Source organism: Rhinopithecus bieti, unplaced genomic scaffold (assembly GCF_001698545.2).
Source record: "Rhinopithecus bieti isolate Rb0 unplaced genomic scaffold, ASM169854v2 scaffold_13029, whole genome shotgun sequence".
Taxonomy (NCBI): Eukaryota; Metazoa; Chordata; class Mammalia; order Primates; family Cercopithecidae; genus Rhinopithecus; species Rhinopithecus bieti.
The window spans coordinates 329399-346495 of NW_016807982.1; the positions used below are offsets into that span (position 1 = coordinate 329399).

Below are 17097 nucleotides of genomic sequence, written 5' to 3' on the forward strand. Positions count from 1 at the left end.
GAGATGGAGTCTTGCTCTGTCATTCAGGCTGGTGTGCAGTGGTGGGATCTTGGCTCACTGCAACTTCCGGCTCCCGGGTTCAAGAGATTCTCCTGCCTTAGCCTCCCAAGTAGCTGAGATTACAGGCATGCACCACCACACCAAGCTAATTTTTAATTTTAATTTTAATAGAGACAGGGTTTCACCATGTTGGCCAGGCTGATCTCGAACTCCTGACCTCAAGTGATCTGCCCGCCTTGGCCTCCCAAAGTGTTGGGATAACAGGCGTGAGCCAGAGCAGTCTTAAAAAGAGGAGTTATTGGCCTTGTTTTCATATGAGGTCATGACTTGTGTGATGGAGCTGAATTTGAACCTGGACCTGACTTCCTTCCCAGTACTTCTCCACCTCACCTCCTTTTTTACTGCCTTTACTCATGGGCTGTTTCTTGGCTAATTCTGTTCTCCCTGCCTGGTGATCCAGGACAGAATCACTGACAGAGTGGGGCCAATGTGGAGAATTCCAGGCTAGGGGAGAAGGAGGTCTGCTTTGAAGTTGAGCCTCTGCAAGATTAAGTGTGATCTTGGAGAGTTCACTATGTTTCTCTGGGCTTCTGATGTCACACTGCCAAAGTAGGAAGAAAGTCCTGTGGAAAGTGTGGGGCTGAACATATGTATGAGGGGCAGCCACTGTGATTCTGCTCTGGGCATCTCCCTGGCTTCCCAGGACTGTGTCCTGGGACTGGCCCCTGCCCCTCTGGGGGCCTCTGCCCACAGCCTTGCCATCCCACTAGCAGCTCTGGGCTCCTGCCTGGCTGCTACAGGCGCTGAGCTCTTTCCCCAGGGAATTACTCTAGCCAGCCAGGAGGCTTACAGGTGGGCACCCTGCCAAGTCTAGTCTGGTGGCCCCTCCACCTACCATCTGGCAGCTGGGACCCCTGCCTTAACTCTGGACTTGGGGGCAGGGTGAGTGATCCGCTACTGGATTGAGTATCTTCGGTCCTCCTAATCATACTCTCCTGGAGCAGAACACCCACGGACTACTGGCCGCAGTTTCCTTTCTGTGCCTCTGCACCCCATTTGAGGGGCGGGGTCGGCAGATGGGCGGGATCAGTGGCGAAGGTGGGAGGAGGACCTGGAGAGCAGCCCCTCCCCCTCCTCTGCCTGGAGCCGGCGCTCTGCGGCTGGACGGGAGGGCTCATATCCCCATAGTGCTGGGTCACAGTGAAGGCACGCCCCGCACTCTGCTCTGGAGACGCTGGGTGGTATAGGGAACATCCCGAGTGGCGCTCGCAGTCATGGTGGTGTTCGTGGGCCGCCACCTCCCGGCGCTCCTAGGGCTGTTTAAGAAGGGTGAGTGGGTGTGGCTTGGGGGGAGGGGAGGGATGCTCGATGCCTCCCTTTGCCAGACCCTTATGTAGAATGGGGGATCAAGACTGGGCAAGAGTAATGGGGTGGGGGCTGGGGGCTGATAATGAGGCCAGAATCTCCCGTCCGGCTGTGCTTTTGTCCAGCCGCTTTGTTGCTGCCTTTGTCTGGGCCCTGCTTGTGGCTTGGGAGGATGGATCCAGGTGTCTCTGACCTTGAAGCCTGCAGCCCTCCCTCGAGACTTGCCTCCCTGCCGGGGTACCCACACTTTACTGGGTACAGCCTCCCAGTCAAGATGTACTAGCCTTTTCTAGTGTGCCGGGGAGGACGGGAGGTGGACAGCCCAGAAGAGAGAAGAGTAGTACCACTGCAAGTTGGGGAGCCTGCTCAGTGAAATCTTGTTTAGAGGCCTGGGAATGGAGAAGTTTTGGAGGGAGGGGCCTGTTCCTCCTTCCTTCTCCTAGGAATTGGGCTTTCAGTCCTGGATTAAGACATAGGGATCAGAGTTTATTGGACTTTTGAGGGTTGGGGGCCCCCAGTCTGAGTGTGATCCATGAGTCCCCTCTGGAAACCTGGAGTTGAGTCCAGGGTCTGTCTGACTCCTATTGCTGGGTGACCTTAGGCAAGGCCTTGCCCCTTTGAACCACTTCCCTACTGGCAAAATCTGGGGATCTAGGACACTGCTCTGGTCAGATCTGTTGGGGGCCTCCTAGCTCTGACCTGTGGGATTCCTGCAGACTCCCTGGGGCAGGAGCTGTGGCTGTTGACGAATGGGCTGAGGGAGGAGGAAAGGCAGGTTTCTGAACTGAGGACCCTGCTCCTGGGGCATGGCCCTTTAAAGGGCTTGTTTTGTTCCTGTCGCTTTATAAGGTGCTACCAAGGTCACATGACCCTTCCAGTGCTTTTGCTTATGTTGTGGGTTTCATTTAAAGGGGGGCTGGGGCTGCAAAGTGCTGACACAGCCCCCCCATCCCCAGGATTAGATGGCCAGCCCCTCCACGGGCGGGGCTTGTAACAGGATCCTTTGTAATGGATCCCTGGCTCCTCTGCAGCAGGGGCCAGGGCCAGGGCCAGGGCCTCCAGGGGAGGGGGATACCTGGGACTATTTCCCCAAGAGAGACTGGAGCTCCCTTGGGCGGGTGGAGGGGCCTGGGTCTTTCTTCTCCCCTCCCCTGCCCATCCTTCCACTAAGGGGCAGACACATGGGTGAGTAGGGGACCCAGGAAGCTATCTCCCTGGTCTGCATCCCCCCAGGATTTTCTGGGAATCTGGTTGTAACTCATGCCAGCTCTCTCTCCTTCCTGATTTCCCATGGGGTCTTCTTCCTGGACCTGGGTCAAGCGGCGGCATGAAAAGGGTGGTTTGTTTTCCTGTGAAGTGGGGTTTTGGGTATGGAGGCGAGAGCAATGTATTTGCTATGGGCTATGTGTATACTCGGGATGTCTTTGGTGGGGCCCTGAGTGATGTGTGAGTACACAGTCGTGTATATACTTGGTTACTGTTTGTGTATATACAGAGCAGGGACTGTGGGTGTTGTGTTTACGTGTGGGCTGGGTGTGCTCAGTGTGGGTAGCTACGTGTGTTTATACTCAGATGCCCTTTGTTTATATACATGGATGACGTCTGTGGGTGCTGTGTACATACACAGTAGACCTGTGTACCTGTGTGCCCTGTGTGTGGGTGCCTTGTATGGGGCCCTTTGTGGGTTGTGGGTACTAGACTTATGTACATTGGGTTGTAGTTTGTGTATAGTGGGGCTGTGTGTATTGAGTGTTTACTGCAGAACTGTGGGTTATGTGTCCAGACTGGGGGAAGGGGGCATTGCTTGTATATGCAAGGGCTGTGTGCAGTCTGGGAACCATGGGTGCCCTTGCCATGGTACCTGTGCACCTGCAGGGCCCAGATGCCTTTGCCTCATTTCCCTTCCTCCTCCCTCCCACTAGGCTCTGCCAAGGCTGAGAATGACAAACGTCTAAGTGTAGGGCCCGGCCAGGGGCCAGGGTCTGCAGTGGATGAGCACCAGGACAATGTCTTCTTCCCCAGTGGGCGACCCCCACACCTGGAAGAGCTGCACACTCAGGCCCAGGAGGGGCTCCGCTCCCTACAACACCAAGGTAACCTTCCTCTCCACTCCACTCCCCTCTCCTCCCTCCAGTGCTGCGTTGTCAGCTCTCAAGGTCAGGGGCCTAACTCAACAAACCCTTCTGGTGTCTTCCAGAGAAACAGAAACTGAACAAGGGAGGCTGGGACCATGGAGACACCCAGAGTATCCAGGTGAGCCCTGTCTCCAGCTCAGTCCTGACTCTTCTCTACCTGCTTGACCCCTGGCAAGGGTGTCTTAGAACATTTCTGGGTCTCAGTTTCTTTCCTCTATCACAAAAGGCTACACTAAATGACCCCTGAGGGCCAGTCCAGGGTTTCTCAGTGCTAGGTGATGCTGGAGGGGATCTATGACTCAAAAGTTCGAGTGGGAGGCTAGGCATGGTGGCTCACACCTGTAACGCCAGCACTTTGGGACACCAAGGTGGGTGAATCACTTGAGGTCAGGAGTTCGAGACCAGCCTGGCCAAAATGGCGAAACCCTGTCTCTATCAAAAATACAAAAATTAGCCAGGCATGGTGGGAGGTACCTATATTCCCAGCTGCTTGAGAGGCTGAGGCAGGATAATCGCTTGAACTCAGGAGGCGGAGGTTGTGGTGAGCCAAGATTTCGCTACTGCACTCCAGCCTGGGCAACAGATTTGTCTCAAAAATAAAAAAAGTTCCACTGGGGAGCCTTGAGGAGGCAGCCCCACCCAGATCAGGGCCTGATCTCCTTCTACCCTGATAGTCCTCACGGACGGGGCCGGATGAAGACAACATCTCCTTCTGCAGCCAGACCACCTCCTATGTGGCTGAGAGCTCCACAGCAGAGGACGCACTCTCCATCCGCTCGGAGATGATCCAGCGCAAAGGTGGATTCACGGGCAGGGGAGAGGGATGGGGGGCACCATTGGGTCCCAGCATCTGTAGCTTCTTTTCCTCCTTATCCAGTGTTTCGCCAGGCTCTCTGATTCAATGAATTCGGGAAACACGGTACCCTGTGTCCTCTTGCACATTCATGATACACACTAACTATAAAGCAGTTTAAGAGTTAGAAAATCTTAACTGTTGGAGGCCTGGTGTAACTACGTGCCAGCTGTGTGACCTTGGGAAAACCCTTAACCTCTCTGAACTTCTGTTTAATGTTCTATAAAAATGAGGATAAGTACCTTATTGGAATGAATGCCAAATGTTTAGCATGCCGACTAACACATAATAATATGTTTACTAAATAAGCTATCACTAAAGGGAAATTACCATTGTTGACTTAGTAGCCTTCCAGAAGTCTTACAGAAAAGAAGCCTCTAGCTTTGTTTAACCTAGCCTTGCCCATACCTACTTGACTGTGGAAACCATTTCTCACAGAGCTCTTATTACAAAAGTAGTGCCCTGCAGAATGTGCCCTGAGTCCTTTGCTGTAACAGTTTTTCTCCCCTGACTGGCCCCCAGGCTCCACCTTCCGACCCCATGACTCATTTCCCAAATCTGGAAAGTCAGGGCGGCGTCGGCGGGAGCGGCGGAGCACTGTGCTGGGACTCCCGCAGCATGTGCAGAAGGAGCTCGGTGAGGCCTGGTTTAGGAGGGCAGTGGTGGTGGGCGGGGAGCCTTGGTCACCCCTCTCTGCTGACCCCACCTCCTCCCTGTCCCTTTCAGGCCTGCGGAACGAGCGTGAGGCACCAGGCACGCCCCGGGCTCCTGGTGCACCGGATGCTGTACGCATCCCCACAGTGGACGGCCGCCCCCGAGGCACCTCAGGGATGGGGGCCCGGGTGTCCCTGCAGGTGCTGGAGGCAGAGGCGGAGGCTGGCGCTGAGACAGAGGCCATGCTACAGCGCCACATTGACCGTGTCTACCGGGATGACACCTTTGTTGGCCGGTCCACGGGCGCCCGGCCCCCGCCATTGACCCGGCCCATGTCCTTAGCGGTGCCTGGATTGACAGGAGGGGCAGGGCCTGCAGAGTCCCTGAGCCCGGCCATGTCCATCTCCCCCCAGGCCACCTACCTGTCGAAGTTGATTCCACATGCTGTGCTGCCACCCACAGTGGACGTGGTGGCCCTGGGCCGCTGCAGCCTGCGCACACTAAGCCGCTGCAGCCTGCACTCAGCCAGCCCAGCCTCAGTCCGTTCGCTGGGGCGCTTCTCCTCGGTCTCCAGCCCACAGCCCCGCAGCCGCCACCCATCCTCCTCCAGTGACACCTGGAGCCACTCTCAATCCTCCGACACCATTGTGTCTGACGGTTCCACCCTCTCCTCTAAGGGTGGCTCTGAGGGCCAGCCGGAGGGCTCTATTGCTAGCAATAGCATGGCACCCCCTCCCCAGGGAGGCAGTGGGAGGGGCTCCCCCAGTGGGGGCAGCACTGCTGAGGCCTCAGACACACTCAGCATTCGGAGCAGTGGGCAGTTGTCTGGCCGGAGTGTGTCCCTACGTAAGCTGAAGCGGCCTCCACCCCCTCCCCGCCGGACCCACTCCCTCCATCAGCGGGGCTTAGCAGTGCCTGATGGGCCCTTAGGGTTGCCCCCTAAGCCTGAGCGTAAGCAGCAGCCCCAGCCGCCTCGGCCACCCACCACTGGTGGCTCAGAAGGGGCGGGGGCAGCACCCTGTCCCCCCAACCCAGCAAACAACTGGGTACCTGGCTTGTCTCCGGGTGGCTCCCGGCGCCCCCCACGCTCCCCAGAACGGACGCTTTCGCCTTCCAGTGGATACTCGAGCCAAAGTGGTACTCCCACCCTCCCTCCCAAGGTCCTGGCAGGTCCCCCTGCTTCCCCAGGCAAGGCCCAGCCCCCTAAACCAGAGCGTGTCACGTCCCTTCGCTCCCCTGGGGCCTCCGTCTCCTCTTCCCTCACGTCTCTATGTTCCTCCTCCTCTGACCCAGCCCCCTCAGACCGCTCTGGGCCACAGATGTTGACCCCCCTGGGTGACAGGTTTGTCATACCTCCTCACCCCAAGGTGCCTGCCCCATTCTCTCCACCTCCCTCCAAGCCCAAGAGCCCTAACACAGCTGCCCCTGCTCCAGCCGCCCCTGCTATGGTTCCTGGGCCTGTTTCTACCACTGATGCCAGTCCCCAGTCCCCTCCCACTTCCCAGACAACCTTGACCCCACTGCAGGAGTCTCCCGTCATCTCCAAAGACCACTCACCCCACCATCCCCACCCCATCTTATCATCCACCCCACCACCCACTAAGAAGCCAGAGGTGGTTGTGGAGGCACCATCTGCCCCAGAGACTGCTGAGGAGCCCCTCCAAGATCCCAACTGGCCCCACCCCACCCCTGCCCCTGAGGAGCAGGACCTGTCCATGGCTGACTTCCCCCCACCTGAGGAGGCCTTCTTCTCTGCGGCCAGCTCTGAGCCTGCAGGCCTTTCAGGCTCCCCAGAGCTTGTCAGCTCCCCGGCTGCTTCTTCCTCCTCAGCTACTGCTTCGCAGAGTCAGCCCCAGGGTAGCCCAGACCCTCCTCCAGCACCACCAGCCCCAGCTCCTGCTAGTTCTGCCCCAGGGCATGTGGCCAGGCTCCCTCAAAAGGAACCGGTGGGCTGCAGCAAGGGTGGTGGGCCTCCCAGGGAGGACGTAGGTGCGCCCCTGGTCACGCCTTCGCTCCTGCAGATGGTGCGGCTGCGCTCTGTGGGTGCTCCAGCAGGGGCTCCCACCCCAGCACTGGGGCCATTGGCCCCCCAGAAACCACTACGAAGGGCCCTGTCAGGGCGGGCCAGCCCAGTGCCTGCCCCCTCTGCAGGGCTCCATGCTGCCGTCCGACTCAAGGCCTGCAGCCTGGCCGCCAACGAAGGCCTCTCAAGTGCCCAGCCCAACGGACCGCCTGAGGCAGAACCACGGCTTCCCCAGTCCCCTGCCTCGACGGCCAGCTTCATCTTCTCCAAGGGCACTAGGAAGCTGCAGCTGGAGCGGCCCATGTCCCCTGAGACCCAGGCTGACCTCCAGCGGAATCTGGTGGCAGAACTCCGGAGCATCTCAGAGCAGCGGCCACCCCAGGCCCCAAAGAAGTCACCTAAGGCTCCCCCGCCTGTGGCCCGCAAGCCATCTGTGGGAGTCCCCCCACCCGCTTCCCCCAGCTACCCTCGAGCTGAACCCCTTACTGCTCCTCCCACCAATGGGCTCCCTCACACCCAGGACAGGACTAAGGGGGAGCTGGCGGAGAATGGAGGTGTCGTGCAGCTGGTGGGTCCAGAGGAGAAGATGGGCCTCCCGGGCTCAGGTACAGTGGGCAGTGCTAGGGTGGGGTCCCATTGCTGATGATGGGAAGTGGGAATCAAGTCCCGTCATGGGGTATTTGCTCTTGGATCTTTAACTTTTATGGTCTGAGAATGCCTGGGAAGGGCAAGCTATCACCCTTGCTGGGCCCCAGAGGAGAATGGTGTGTGAGTGTCAGGCCTGCTGTGTCTGAATTACAAGGTTCAATAGCCAAATTCCTGGCTAATTTTGTATCTTTCCCAACCCTTCCTAGCTACATTGTAAAGTGTGGGGCAGTGACACCTACATTATAGTGTCTGAACATTTGTAGGGTGTCCAGCCCAGTGCTGCAGGCATAGTCAGTAAGTCAAAGGGGTAACAAGTTTGGGTGAGGGTATGCCTTGTTGGGCTCTTAGTGCCAGAACTAAGCCAGGAGGCCCCTTGCTAAGTGTCCCTTCTTTTTCTCCTCCAGACTTACAGAAAGAGCTGGCCTGACCACCAGGCACCTCACTGGCACTGCTGACCCATCCCAGAAACACAATCTCAGGGACCCGAGCAGCTCCAAGGACGAGAGGATACAGCAGACACAACGTAATAGAGAGGGCGCCTGCAGCCTTAACCTCCACGGCCTTCGATACTTATGCAAGCCTGGTGTTGCTCCTGTCCTCCGAATCATCCCGCGCTCATGCCTTTTCCTGAATGGGGTCACCTCCGGCAGTTGCCGCTTCAGTCTTGGCCTTAGCCTCATCTTGAAGGAGGTAGCTGGCGGGAGAGGGTGGCTGCGCCCCCTGCTGGCCCTGAGGCCACAGAGTTGGGAGCAGGACACCTCATCTGAGTTTCATTTTTTTTCATGTCCAAACCATGCACATACTATAGTCCAGAATCAAAGCACTTTTGAAAAGTGGCTGCATGGCCATCCTCCAGGGCCCAGGAAGTTGCACTCCAAGGGCCTGTTTACATGGCAGCAGAATCCATCCCCAGCAGCCAGCCCATAGCTTGAGACCAGTCTGTGCCCTCCTGCCCAATCCAGTTTACTTCTCTTGGTTCCTGGAGGTGGCCAAGTCATTTTGTTCCCACAGGCTTCTCTAGGCTGGGGACAGGGGTGGGGCTGTGGAATTCCAAAGCACAAAAGGTGCAGAGAGGATTAGCCTTCCTGTGCCTCAACTCACCAACCACCCTCCTGCCTTCCAGTTCTGCCAGGTGCTCCATGCTGGGGACAAGTAGGAGACTGCCAGGGCCCAAAGAGATTGGTGAGCAGAAGAGCAGTAGAGTCATCTTGGGGCACTTGGCAGTGTCAAGCACCTGCCCCTTGCCTCCTTGACCACACTGGGGTGGGAGGGCACCCAGCACTTCAGAGGCAGGAGCCTTTGGGCTGAGCAAGCACTGAGGAGGTAGATGGAAGGGAGCATCTGGAGGGGGAGAGCTTCCTTAAGCAGTAGGCCCAGGCCTGGCCCTCCACACTTCATTCTCTGACCTTTCTCTCTACTCGTTTCGGTGGATGTCCTTTCTGCAGCTGCCTTTCAGCACAGGTGGTTCCACTGGAAGGAGCTAATGCTGAGTGACAAGGATGGGAAGCCACAGGTGCATACTCAAGTCTTCCCTAGTCAGTGAGGGACACCTAGTGCTCCTAGGGCAGGCTGGGTTGTGGTCCCCTAGGTATCAGCCTTTCTTACTGCACTCTCCTCCAGGAATGTTAACCTTTCTATTTTCAGCCTGTGCCACCTGTCTAGGCAAGCTGGCTTCCCCATTGGCCCCTGCCCACCAGGGCCACCCCTTCTTTCTTGATCCTCTTTCCTCAATAGTGACTTGGGCTTGAGTCTGGCAAGGAACCTTGCTTTTAGCTTCACCACTAAGGAGAGAGGTTGACATGACCTCCCCGCCCCCTCACCAAGGCTGGGAACAGAGGGGATGTGGTGAGAGCCAGGTTCCTCTGGCCCTCTCCAGGGTGTTGTCCGCTGGTCACTACCATCTTCTCCTCGTAGCTGATCAATCAATATTCTTCCCTTGCCTGTGGGCAGTGGAGAGTGCTGCTGGGTGTACGCTGCACCTGCCCACTGAGTTGGTAAAGAGGATAATCGGTGAGCACTGTTCTGCTCAGAGCTCCTGATCTACCCCACCCCCTAGGATCCAGGACTGGGTCAAAGCTGCATGAAACCAGGCCCTGGCAGCAACCTGGGAATGGCTGGAGGTGGGAGGGAGCCTGACTTCTCTTTCCCGCCGCCTCCTCCAATGTTACTGGAACTCTTTATCCTGTTAGATCTTCTGAGCTTGTTTCCCTGCTGGGTGGGACAGAGGACACAAGGAGAAGGGAGGGTCTAGAAGAGGCAACCCTTCTTTGTCCTCTGAGGTAAATGAGCTTGACCTAGAGCAAATGGAGAGACCAAAAGCCTCTGATTTTTAATTTCCATAAAATGTTAGAAGTATATATATACATATATATATTTCTTTAAATTTTTGAGTCTTTGATATGTCTAAACAAAAAAATCCATTCCCTCTGCCCTGAAGCCTGAGTGAGACACATGAAAAAAACTGTGTTTCATTTAAAGGGGTTAATTAAATGATTGAAACTTGGCTGTGGCTACTGCTTCTTAATGCGGGGGGGACAGGGCGTGGCCTGGGCCCACATTTAGAAGGGAAAATGTTTTGCCTGCTGCACACATTGGACCCAAGTATGGGCCTCTTCTGCCTAGTACTGCCAAAGGGACTGTCAAGGTGTTTTGTGCATCTTATACCCCCCACCCCCCATTACAGGGTAAAGGAACCCCAGACTAGGTGAGGGGCCAGCAGCTGCCTCACACTTGTGTTCTCTCCTGAGATGGTACAGCTTACATCCAGACACCCTTGTTCAGACATTTTATTTGAATTTATGACAATGATGGGGATTTAACTGAGATGCCTTATGGAGAAGTACCCCACCCTCTCTGAAGACAGAATCACTCCCTGCCATTCATTCTGCCTGATGCTAACACGCAGCTGGTTTAGGGAATGTCCCAGGCTAGCTGGATCAAGGGAAATTCCAAGAGCCCTGGGACAGGCCCTGCCCCCCAGTGCCAAGCCTCAGTGTAAGCAGACGTTGGGAAAGCTGCCAACCACTTGGTAGACCACTAGGTTCTGTTTTCCCTTCCCTTTCCTTTTCAAATCCCACAGTTTCCTGTTGGGGAGAAGCTGTAATTAGCCCAGTCCAGGTACTAGATCCCAGCTAGAGGCGCAGCTGCTGGGATAACTCCAAGAAAACCTGGGCACCAGTATTTTTCCAATTACAAGGACTGTGGCATAAATTTTTAAATAAGTTATACTGAAACCAGATTTCTCCAGCTGCCAAGGGAAGAAGGTAGGGCTGGACTCCCTGCTGCGGCCCAGCCCTTGTTAGGGGTCGGTCTCTCACTGCAGCCAGACAGGATGATCCTGGGTTCTGGGGAGGGTGAGCTGCCCATTGCTGATTTCTGCACCGAATAAAGAGTCCAAACCCGCTGCTTCCATGTCCTGAGAGATGGGTAAATGGGTGATGGATGGAGCAGACTGAAGAGAGCAGATGACACGGTGGTGGAAGAAGGGAGGAAGATGCTGGGCTGGCTAGCTAATGTTCCCCCCTTTCAGCGATTTACAGGAAATAGACCCCAGCTTGGTCATGAAGTTGGTTTGCTTCCACTGTGCGATGCACTCCTCAGAAATTTTAAAGTCAGCCTGGACAAGATAGATAAAAATGATTTTAATGATGGTGGTGGGACTGCAAGAAAACCCTTTTTTTTTTTTTTGAGGCAGAGTTTTGCTCTTGTTGCCCAGGCTAGAGTGCAATGGCGTGATCTCGGCTCACCACAACTTCTGCCTCCCAGGTTCAAGTGATTCTCCTGCCTCAACCTCCTGAGTAGCTGGCACTACAGGCAGGCACCACTACACCCAGCTAATTTTGTATTTTTACTAGACACGGGGTTTCTCCATGTTGGTCAGGCTGGTCTTGAACTCCCAACCTCAGGTGATCCACCTGCCTTGGCCTCCCAAAGTGCTGGGATTACAAGCGTGAGCCACCGCGCCCAGCCTGAAAACTCTTATATACCAGTAGGGTAAGCTGGCTCAGCTTTTCTAAGAGATATTTGTCAAAAGCTTTCACATTCATCTTTTGACTGAAGTAAGTTCATTTTAGGGAGTTTAAGAAAATAAACCTAAGTGCAAAGGCCTATGTACCAAGACATCTGTCACAGTTTCACATCATTCTTTTTTTTTTTTTTTTTTTTGAGAGCGTGTATGTCTGGCCTCTGTTGCCTGTCTGGAGGTGCAGTGGCCGGATCTCGGCTCACTGCAAGCCTCCACCTCCCGGGTTTACGCCATTCTTCTGCCGTCAGCCTCCCCAGTAGCTGGGACTACAGGCGCCCTGCACCTTCGCCCGGGCTAGTTTTTTTTGTATGTTTTTAGTAAGAGACGGGGTTTCACGTGTGTTAGCCAGGATTGTCTCGATCTCGCTGACCTCGTGATCCTGCCGTCTCGGGGCCTCCCAAAGTGCTGGGATTACAGGCTTGAGCCACCGCGCCCGGCTTCACAGTCACATCATTCTAACAGTAAAAAACAGAACAACCTCAATGTCTAATAAGAGTTTAGTTAGATTTTGATAATTATGGGAGAATACTATACAGTGCAACCCCTCGATTTTTTTTTTTTTTGAGATGGAGTTTTGCTCCTATTGCCCAGGCTGGAGTGCAATAGCGTGATCTCGGCTCACCACAACCTCTACTGCCCAGGTTCAAGCGATTCTCCTGCCTAAGCCTCCTAAGTAGCTGGGATTACAGGCATACGCCACCATGCCTGGCTAATTTTGTATTTTTAGTAGAGATGGGGTTTCTCCATGTTATTCAGGTTGGTCTCGAACTCCCGCCCTCAGGCGATCTGCCTTCCTCAGCCTCCCAAAGTGCTAGGATTAGAGACATGAAAGAAATCATGGCCAGGAGGCTCAGCACAGTGGCTCATGCCTGTAAGCCCAGTGCTTTGGGAGGCCCAGGTGGGTGGATCACGAGGTCAGGAGCTTGAGACCAGCCTGGCCAACATAGTGAAACCCCATCTCTACTAAAAATACAAAAATCAGCTGGATGTGGTGGCAGGCACCTGTAATCCCAGCTACTTAGGAGGCTGAGGCAGGAGAATTGCTTGAATCTGGGAGGTGGAGGTTGCAGTGAGCTGAGATTGTGCAACTGCACTCCAGTTTGGGTGACAGAGCAAGACTCCATCTAGGAAAAATAAATAAATAAATAAATAAAAATAAAAATCATGGCCAGGTACAGTAGCTCATGCCTATAATTCCAGTGCTTTGCAAGGCTGAAGCGGGAGAATCACTTGAGTCCAGGAGGTTTACAGGCTTGAGGTTACAGGGAACTATGATGGTACTACTGTAATCCAGCTTGGGTGAGAGTGAGACCCTGTTTCTAATTAATAAACAGCATTTAGCATAACAAACTGTAAAAGTATTATCACTCCAAGCATAGCAAAAGACCAGAAGGAAATAATCACTAATGACATTCTTTAGTATCTCTAGGTGGCAGGACTAGGATATTGTGGTTTTTCTGTTTGTTTTTCTCCTATATTTTAGATGTTTTCTACCATGAAAATTTATTTTATAGCCAGAAAAAAGAGATTCACAAAGTCAGCCTAGAAAACCAGGAAAGGAGGGAGTAGGCAAAGCAAATGGCCTCATGCAAGAGGATGGAGAGTAGAAACGACTCTCAGTGTCCTCCAGAAGCACTTACCTATCTCACTGAAGAAACACAGTATGAACGAGAAAGAGCCACCCATTAAGTGTTAGTTCCATGAGGAGAGTCAACTTCTACTGCTTTATTCATTGAGGTAGGCCAAGCACCCAGAATACTGCCTGACACCTACATTATGGACTTGGTATTCGTTAAATGAATGAATGAATTCAGGGACCACTGGGGCAGGCCAGACCTTCATTTTCCAGAAGGCAAGGAGACAACGAGTGCTCTAAACTCAAGGTGGGCAGGAGGGACCCTGGGAAGGTTGTGATCCTGGTCTTATCATTTCTTTTCTTTTCTTTTCTTTTTTTTTTTGAGATGGAGTTTCACTCTTGTTGCCCAGGCTGGAGTGCAATGGCACGATCTTGGCTCATTGCAACCTCCACCTCCCAGGTTCAAGCAATTCTCCTGCCTCGGCCTCCGGAGTAGCTGGGATTACAGGCGCCCACCACCATGCCCGGCTACTTTTTTGTATTTTTAGTAGAGACAGGGTTTCACCACGTTGGCCAGGCTGGTCTTGAATTCCTGACCTCAGGTGATCTGCCTGCCTTGGCCTTCCAACGAGCTGGGATTACAGGAGTGAGCCACCGCACCTGGCCCTGCCCTCATTATTTTTGGTGACCCTATGTGGCCTTGTCAGGTAACCTGCCAGGTAAAATGGGGATAATCTCCTATCACAGACTGAAGATCAAATGAAGAAATGTCTGAAGTCCCTCACACAGGGCCTCAAATGATCTGTTGGGGATGTAATGCAAGGTCCACCCCCATGCTCCTCAGGCACCTTGAATTCAGAAAGATCTGGAAAGGAGGAGGAAGAGACAGACTCAAATGCAGGAAGTCCCAACAGAGAGGGGCAGCTATGGCTTCAGTAACAGGACAGTCTGGAGACACAGTCCAGGCAGCCCAGCCAAGAAGAAGAACAATTACAGCTTTTTACCTGCAACTTCTCGAAGACTTTCTTCTTGGGCTTGAGCTCCTCATCTGGTTGGCCCTTTTCATAGCCCTTCACAAACACGCGCTCACCAGGAGCAGAGCCTGCCGGAGGGTCCAGAGGTTCAACCTGGCGGTTTATCCCTTCTCTGGGAAGACACACAGGACAAGGGAAGGGTGAGGTTATGGATGGGTTCCAGTGACTGTGGAGGCCAAAGCAATCTGGGCCTTTACACAGAGGCCCTGATGGGATTTAGGGCATCCTCAGTACCAGAGCCCCAAGAGGTCCTCTTATCTTGCTACATCTCTGCACATCACCAGGGTTAGATTAACCCAGGCTATACCAAAATCGTGTGTCAGGAGAGATACCAAAATCTGTGTTTCTAGGGGAGGAAGTATAAAATAACATAGCAAGGACTTTATAGACATCAAAACTGGGATTTGAATCCCCGCACCACTCCTTACTGGTAGTAAGATTTGGACATGTACTGGTTTGAGCCCTCCATTTCTATTTTAACAAAATTAACTGTAAGTAAAATGCTTCATTCACAGTACTTGTACAGTAAGTCCTTCATGCATCAACTTTTGGCATCAGCGAGGAAGAGGCACGTGTTCTCACAGCTTCTACCTGGTGTGTGGAAGGACATCATATGGGCTGATTCCCTACTCTTCCTGGCCTCCCCAGGTCCTGTGCCCCACCCCAAGTCCTCACTCACATAGAAGCACACAGAAGCATGCCTTGGGACTCGACTCCTCTCATCTTCTGGGGTTTCAGGTTGCATAGCACCACTACCAGCCTGTCCTGCAGTTCCTCTTTGGGCACGAACTGTACCAGGCCGCTCACCACAGTCCGTGGTTCAGCTTCCCCCACGTCAATCTTCTCCACATACAGGCTGTCTGCATCTGGGTGCTGCCAGGGAGACGTCAAGAGGAAGAGCATCATTATCCATTAGAAAAGCAGCCTGGTGAACTCCTGGATTCTAGAAAGGAGCACCCACTCCTTACAGAGGCCCTGGAAGGACCCCCTAGAGCTAACTTTCTTTCTGGGTCCCAGACAGCAGACAGGAGAATGGGCTCTGAAGGTATATTCTGCTCTCAACTGAGGCCAGATTTGAGTAAAATTGACCTAGATGCTCGTGTTAAGAGGTGGAAGGATCTCTAATAGAGATTAAACAACCCAGACTGTCTAGATGGCTACCATTATGGTGCACGTGCTGCACCAGACAGGTCCTAGGTGGGGTGGGAGATGGGAGGGGGACAATTGCTGGCCTTGCCATCTGATGCAGGGGCACCAGAATTGATCTCAGGGTGGTTTTGGTGGTTGGGGTACATAGTGAGAAGCAAATCAATGCTGAAGGGAAAAAAAGCCCAGAACAATGGTCCCAGGCCACTGGGTGCATAACCTTCTGTCTCTGGGAAAAAAGGAAGTCTTCTTCCCTCTACCACTTTCTGAAGGGGGCAAAGTGGCCCATCCAAGATAAGGCCTGTAGCTAGTCCAGGCAAGCTGATGGGGATCAGGTGAGTCCATCAGACCAGATTTAACAGATAAACAAGTTCCCACTGACTAACATCCATCCCCCATGCCGAGTTCCTGGCTGTGTTTGGTTGCATAATGTCCACAGGCGACAATCGCAACAGAAAGCCTGATGCCTGGAATTAGACACCTGCACTCTGACTTGCAGTATGACCTCAGGATGTTACTTCCCATCTCCAGGCCACGTTTCCTCCAGATGGAAACAGACAAACCTGACCCCATCTGCCTCTCTGAGATGTGGTGAAAAATGAGTACCTTCTCCACAGTGATGATTTTCCCCACACGGATATCCAGCCGGGATGGGATGACCTCCTCTGGTTCTGAATTCTTGGCAGGGCCTTTGGCCACTGGCTCTAGGAATGAGAAGAACCCCATGAGGTAGAATTCTTCCCTGTGGCAGATCAGCTGCTGATCCCACCACGTGAAGACACTGATATTAGGTAAGATTTAGTGTAGAATCCCCAAAGTCTAAATACTGAGTTATAACTTCTTTAATACTGGGTTGGCAACCTTTCAGACATGACAAACCTGATTTTCATCTGTTCTCTCCCTCAATTATTAGACTAGAGGGGAGGGAGCAGTAGTAGCTTTGCCTCCTTTAGGTATTTCCATTCATGCATTCCATATAGAATTTGCTGAGTCTTGGCCAAGTGTGGTGGCTCACACTTGTAATTCTAGCACTTTGGGAGGCCAAGGCGGGAGGGTTGCTTAAGCCCAGGAGTTCAAGACCAGCCTGGGCAACAGAGCCAGACCATCTCTTTTTGAAAATAAAAAAAAAAATTTTGCTCAGTTACTTAGTTTTTTTCTAGAAGGGTCGCACAAAGCTATCAATGCCAGTATCTCAGCATTATGCTTAAGTGGATGGCCAACTAAGAGCTAGGCCCATGCACACAGAAGGAAACTGGAAGAATCTAAAGATAAGCTTCTCTAAGCTCTGCAGGCTCTGCCCAACAGCTGTATAAGAGACTGTCTATACCCTATATACCAGTTGGGTATAATAGGTCTAACCTAATCTCTAACATTTTTCCTTTTTTGAGACATAGAGTCTCACTCTGTTGCCCAGGCTGGAGTGCAGTGGTGTGATCATGGTTCACTGCAGTCTCAACTTCCCCATGCTCAGGTGATCCTCTCACCTCAGCCTCCCAAGTAGCTGGGGCTACAGGCATGTGCTACTATGCCCAGCTAAATTTTTTTTTTTTTTTTTTTTTTTTTTTTTGGGGGGGGGTAGAGACTGGGTTTTGTTTGTTTGTTTGTTTTGTTTTTTTGTTTTTTTTTTGAGACGGAGTCT

General features: G+C 53.2%; 2 protein-coding genes across 3 annotated transcripts in view; one reads left to right on the top strand and one right to left on the bottom strand.

Moving 5' to 3' along the window:
* Positions 1-10181, top strand: part of NHSL3 (NHS like 3) — a 36917-nt gene extending 26736 nt beyond the window's left edge. The window contains exons 1-7 of one of the 2 annotated variants that reach the window (XM_017884439.1): positions 1136-1329; positions 3288-3458; positions 3563-3618; positions 4175-4298; positions 4876-4989; positions 5080-7635; positions 8083-10181. In XM_017884439.1, coding sequence (XP_017739928.1) covers positions 1275-1329; positions 3288-3458; positions 3563-3618; positions 4175-4298; positions 4876-4989; positions 5080-7635; positions 8083-8105 — 3099 coding nt within the window. In that variant the 5' untranslated portion in view covers positions 1136-1274 and the 3' untranslated portion in view covers positions 8106-10181. Of the gene's footprint in view, positions 1-1135; positions 1330-3287; positions 3459-3562; positions 3619-4174; positions 4299-4875; positions 4990-5079; positions 7636-8082 lie in introns of those variants that run through there. The other variant, XM_017884438.1, reaches the window with a different exon arrangement.
* Positions 10182-10447: 266 nt separating this feature from the next.
* Positions 10448-17097, bottom strand: part of YARS1 (tyrosyl-tRNA synthetase 1) — a 44982-nt gene continuing 38332 nt past the window's right edge. The window contains exons 8-11 of the mRNA XM_017884420.1: positions 16065-16162; positions 14992-15185; positions 14283-14424; positions 10448-11294 (exon numbers count right to left, since the gene is read on the bottom strand). Of these exons, the coding sequence (XP_017739909.1) occupies positions 11184-11294; positions 14283-14424; positions 14992-15185; positions 16065-16162 (545 nt within the window). The 3' untranslated portion in view covers positions 10448-11183. The remainder of the gene's footprint in view (positions 11295-14282; positions 14425-14991; positions 15186-16064; positions 16163-17097) is intronic.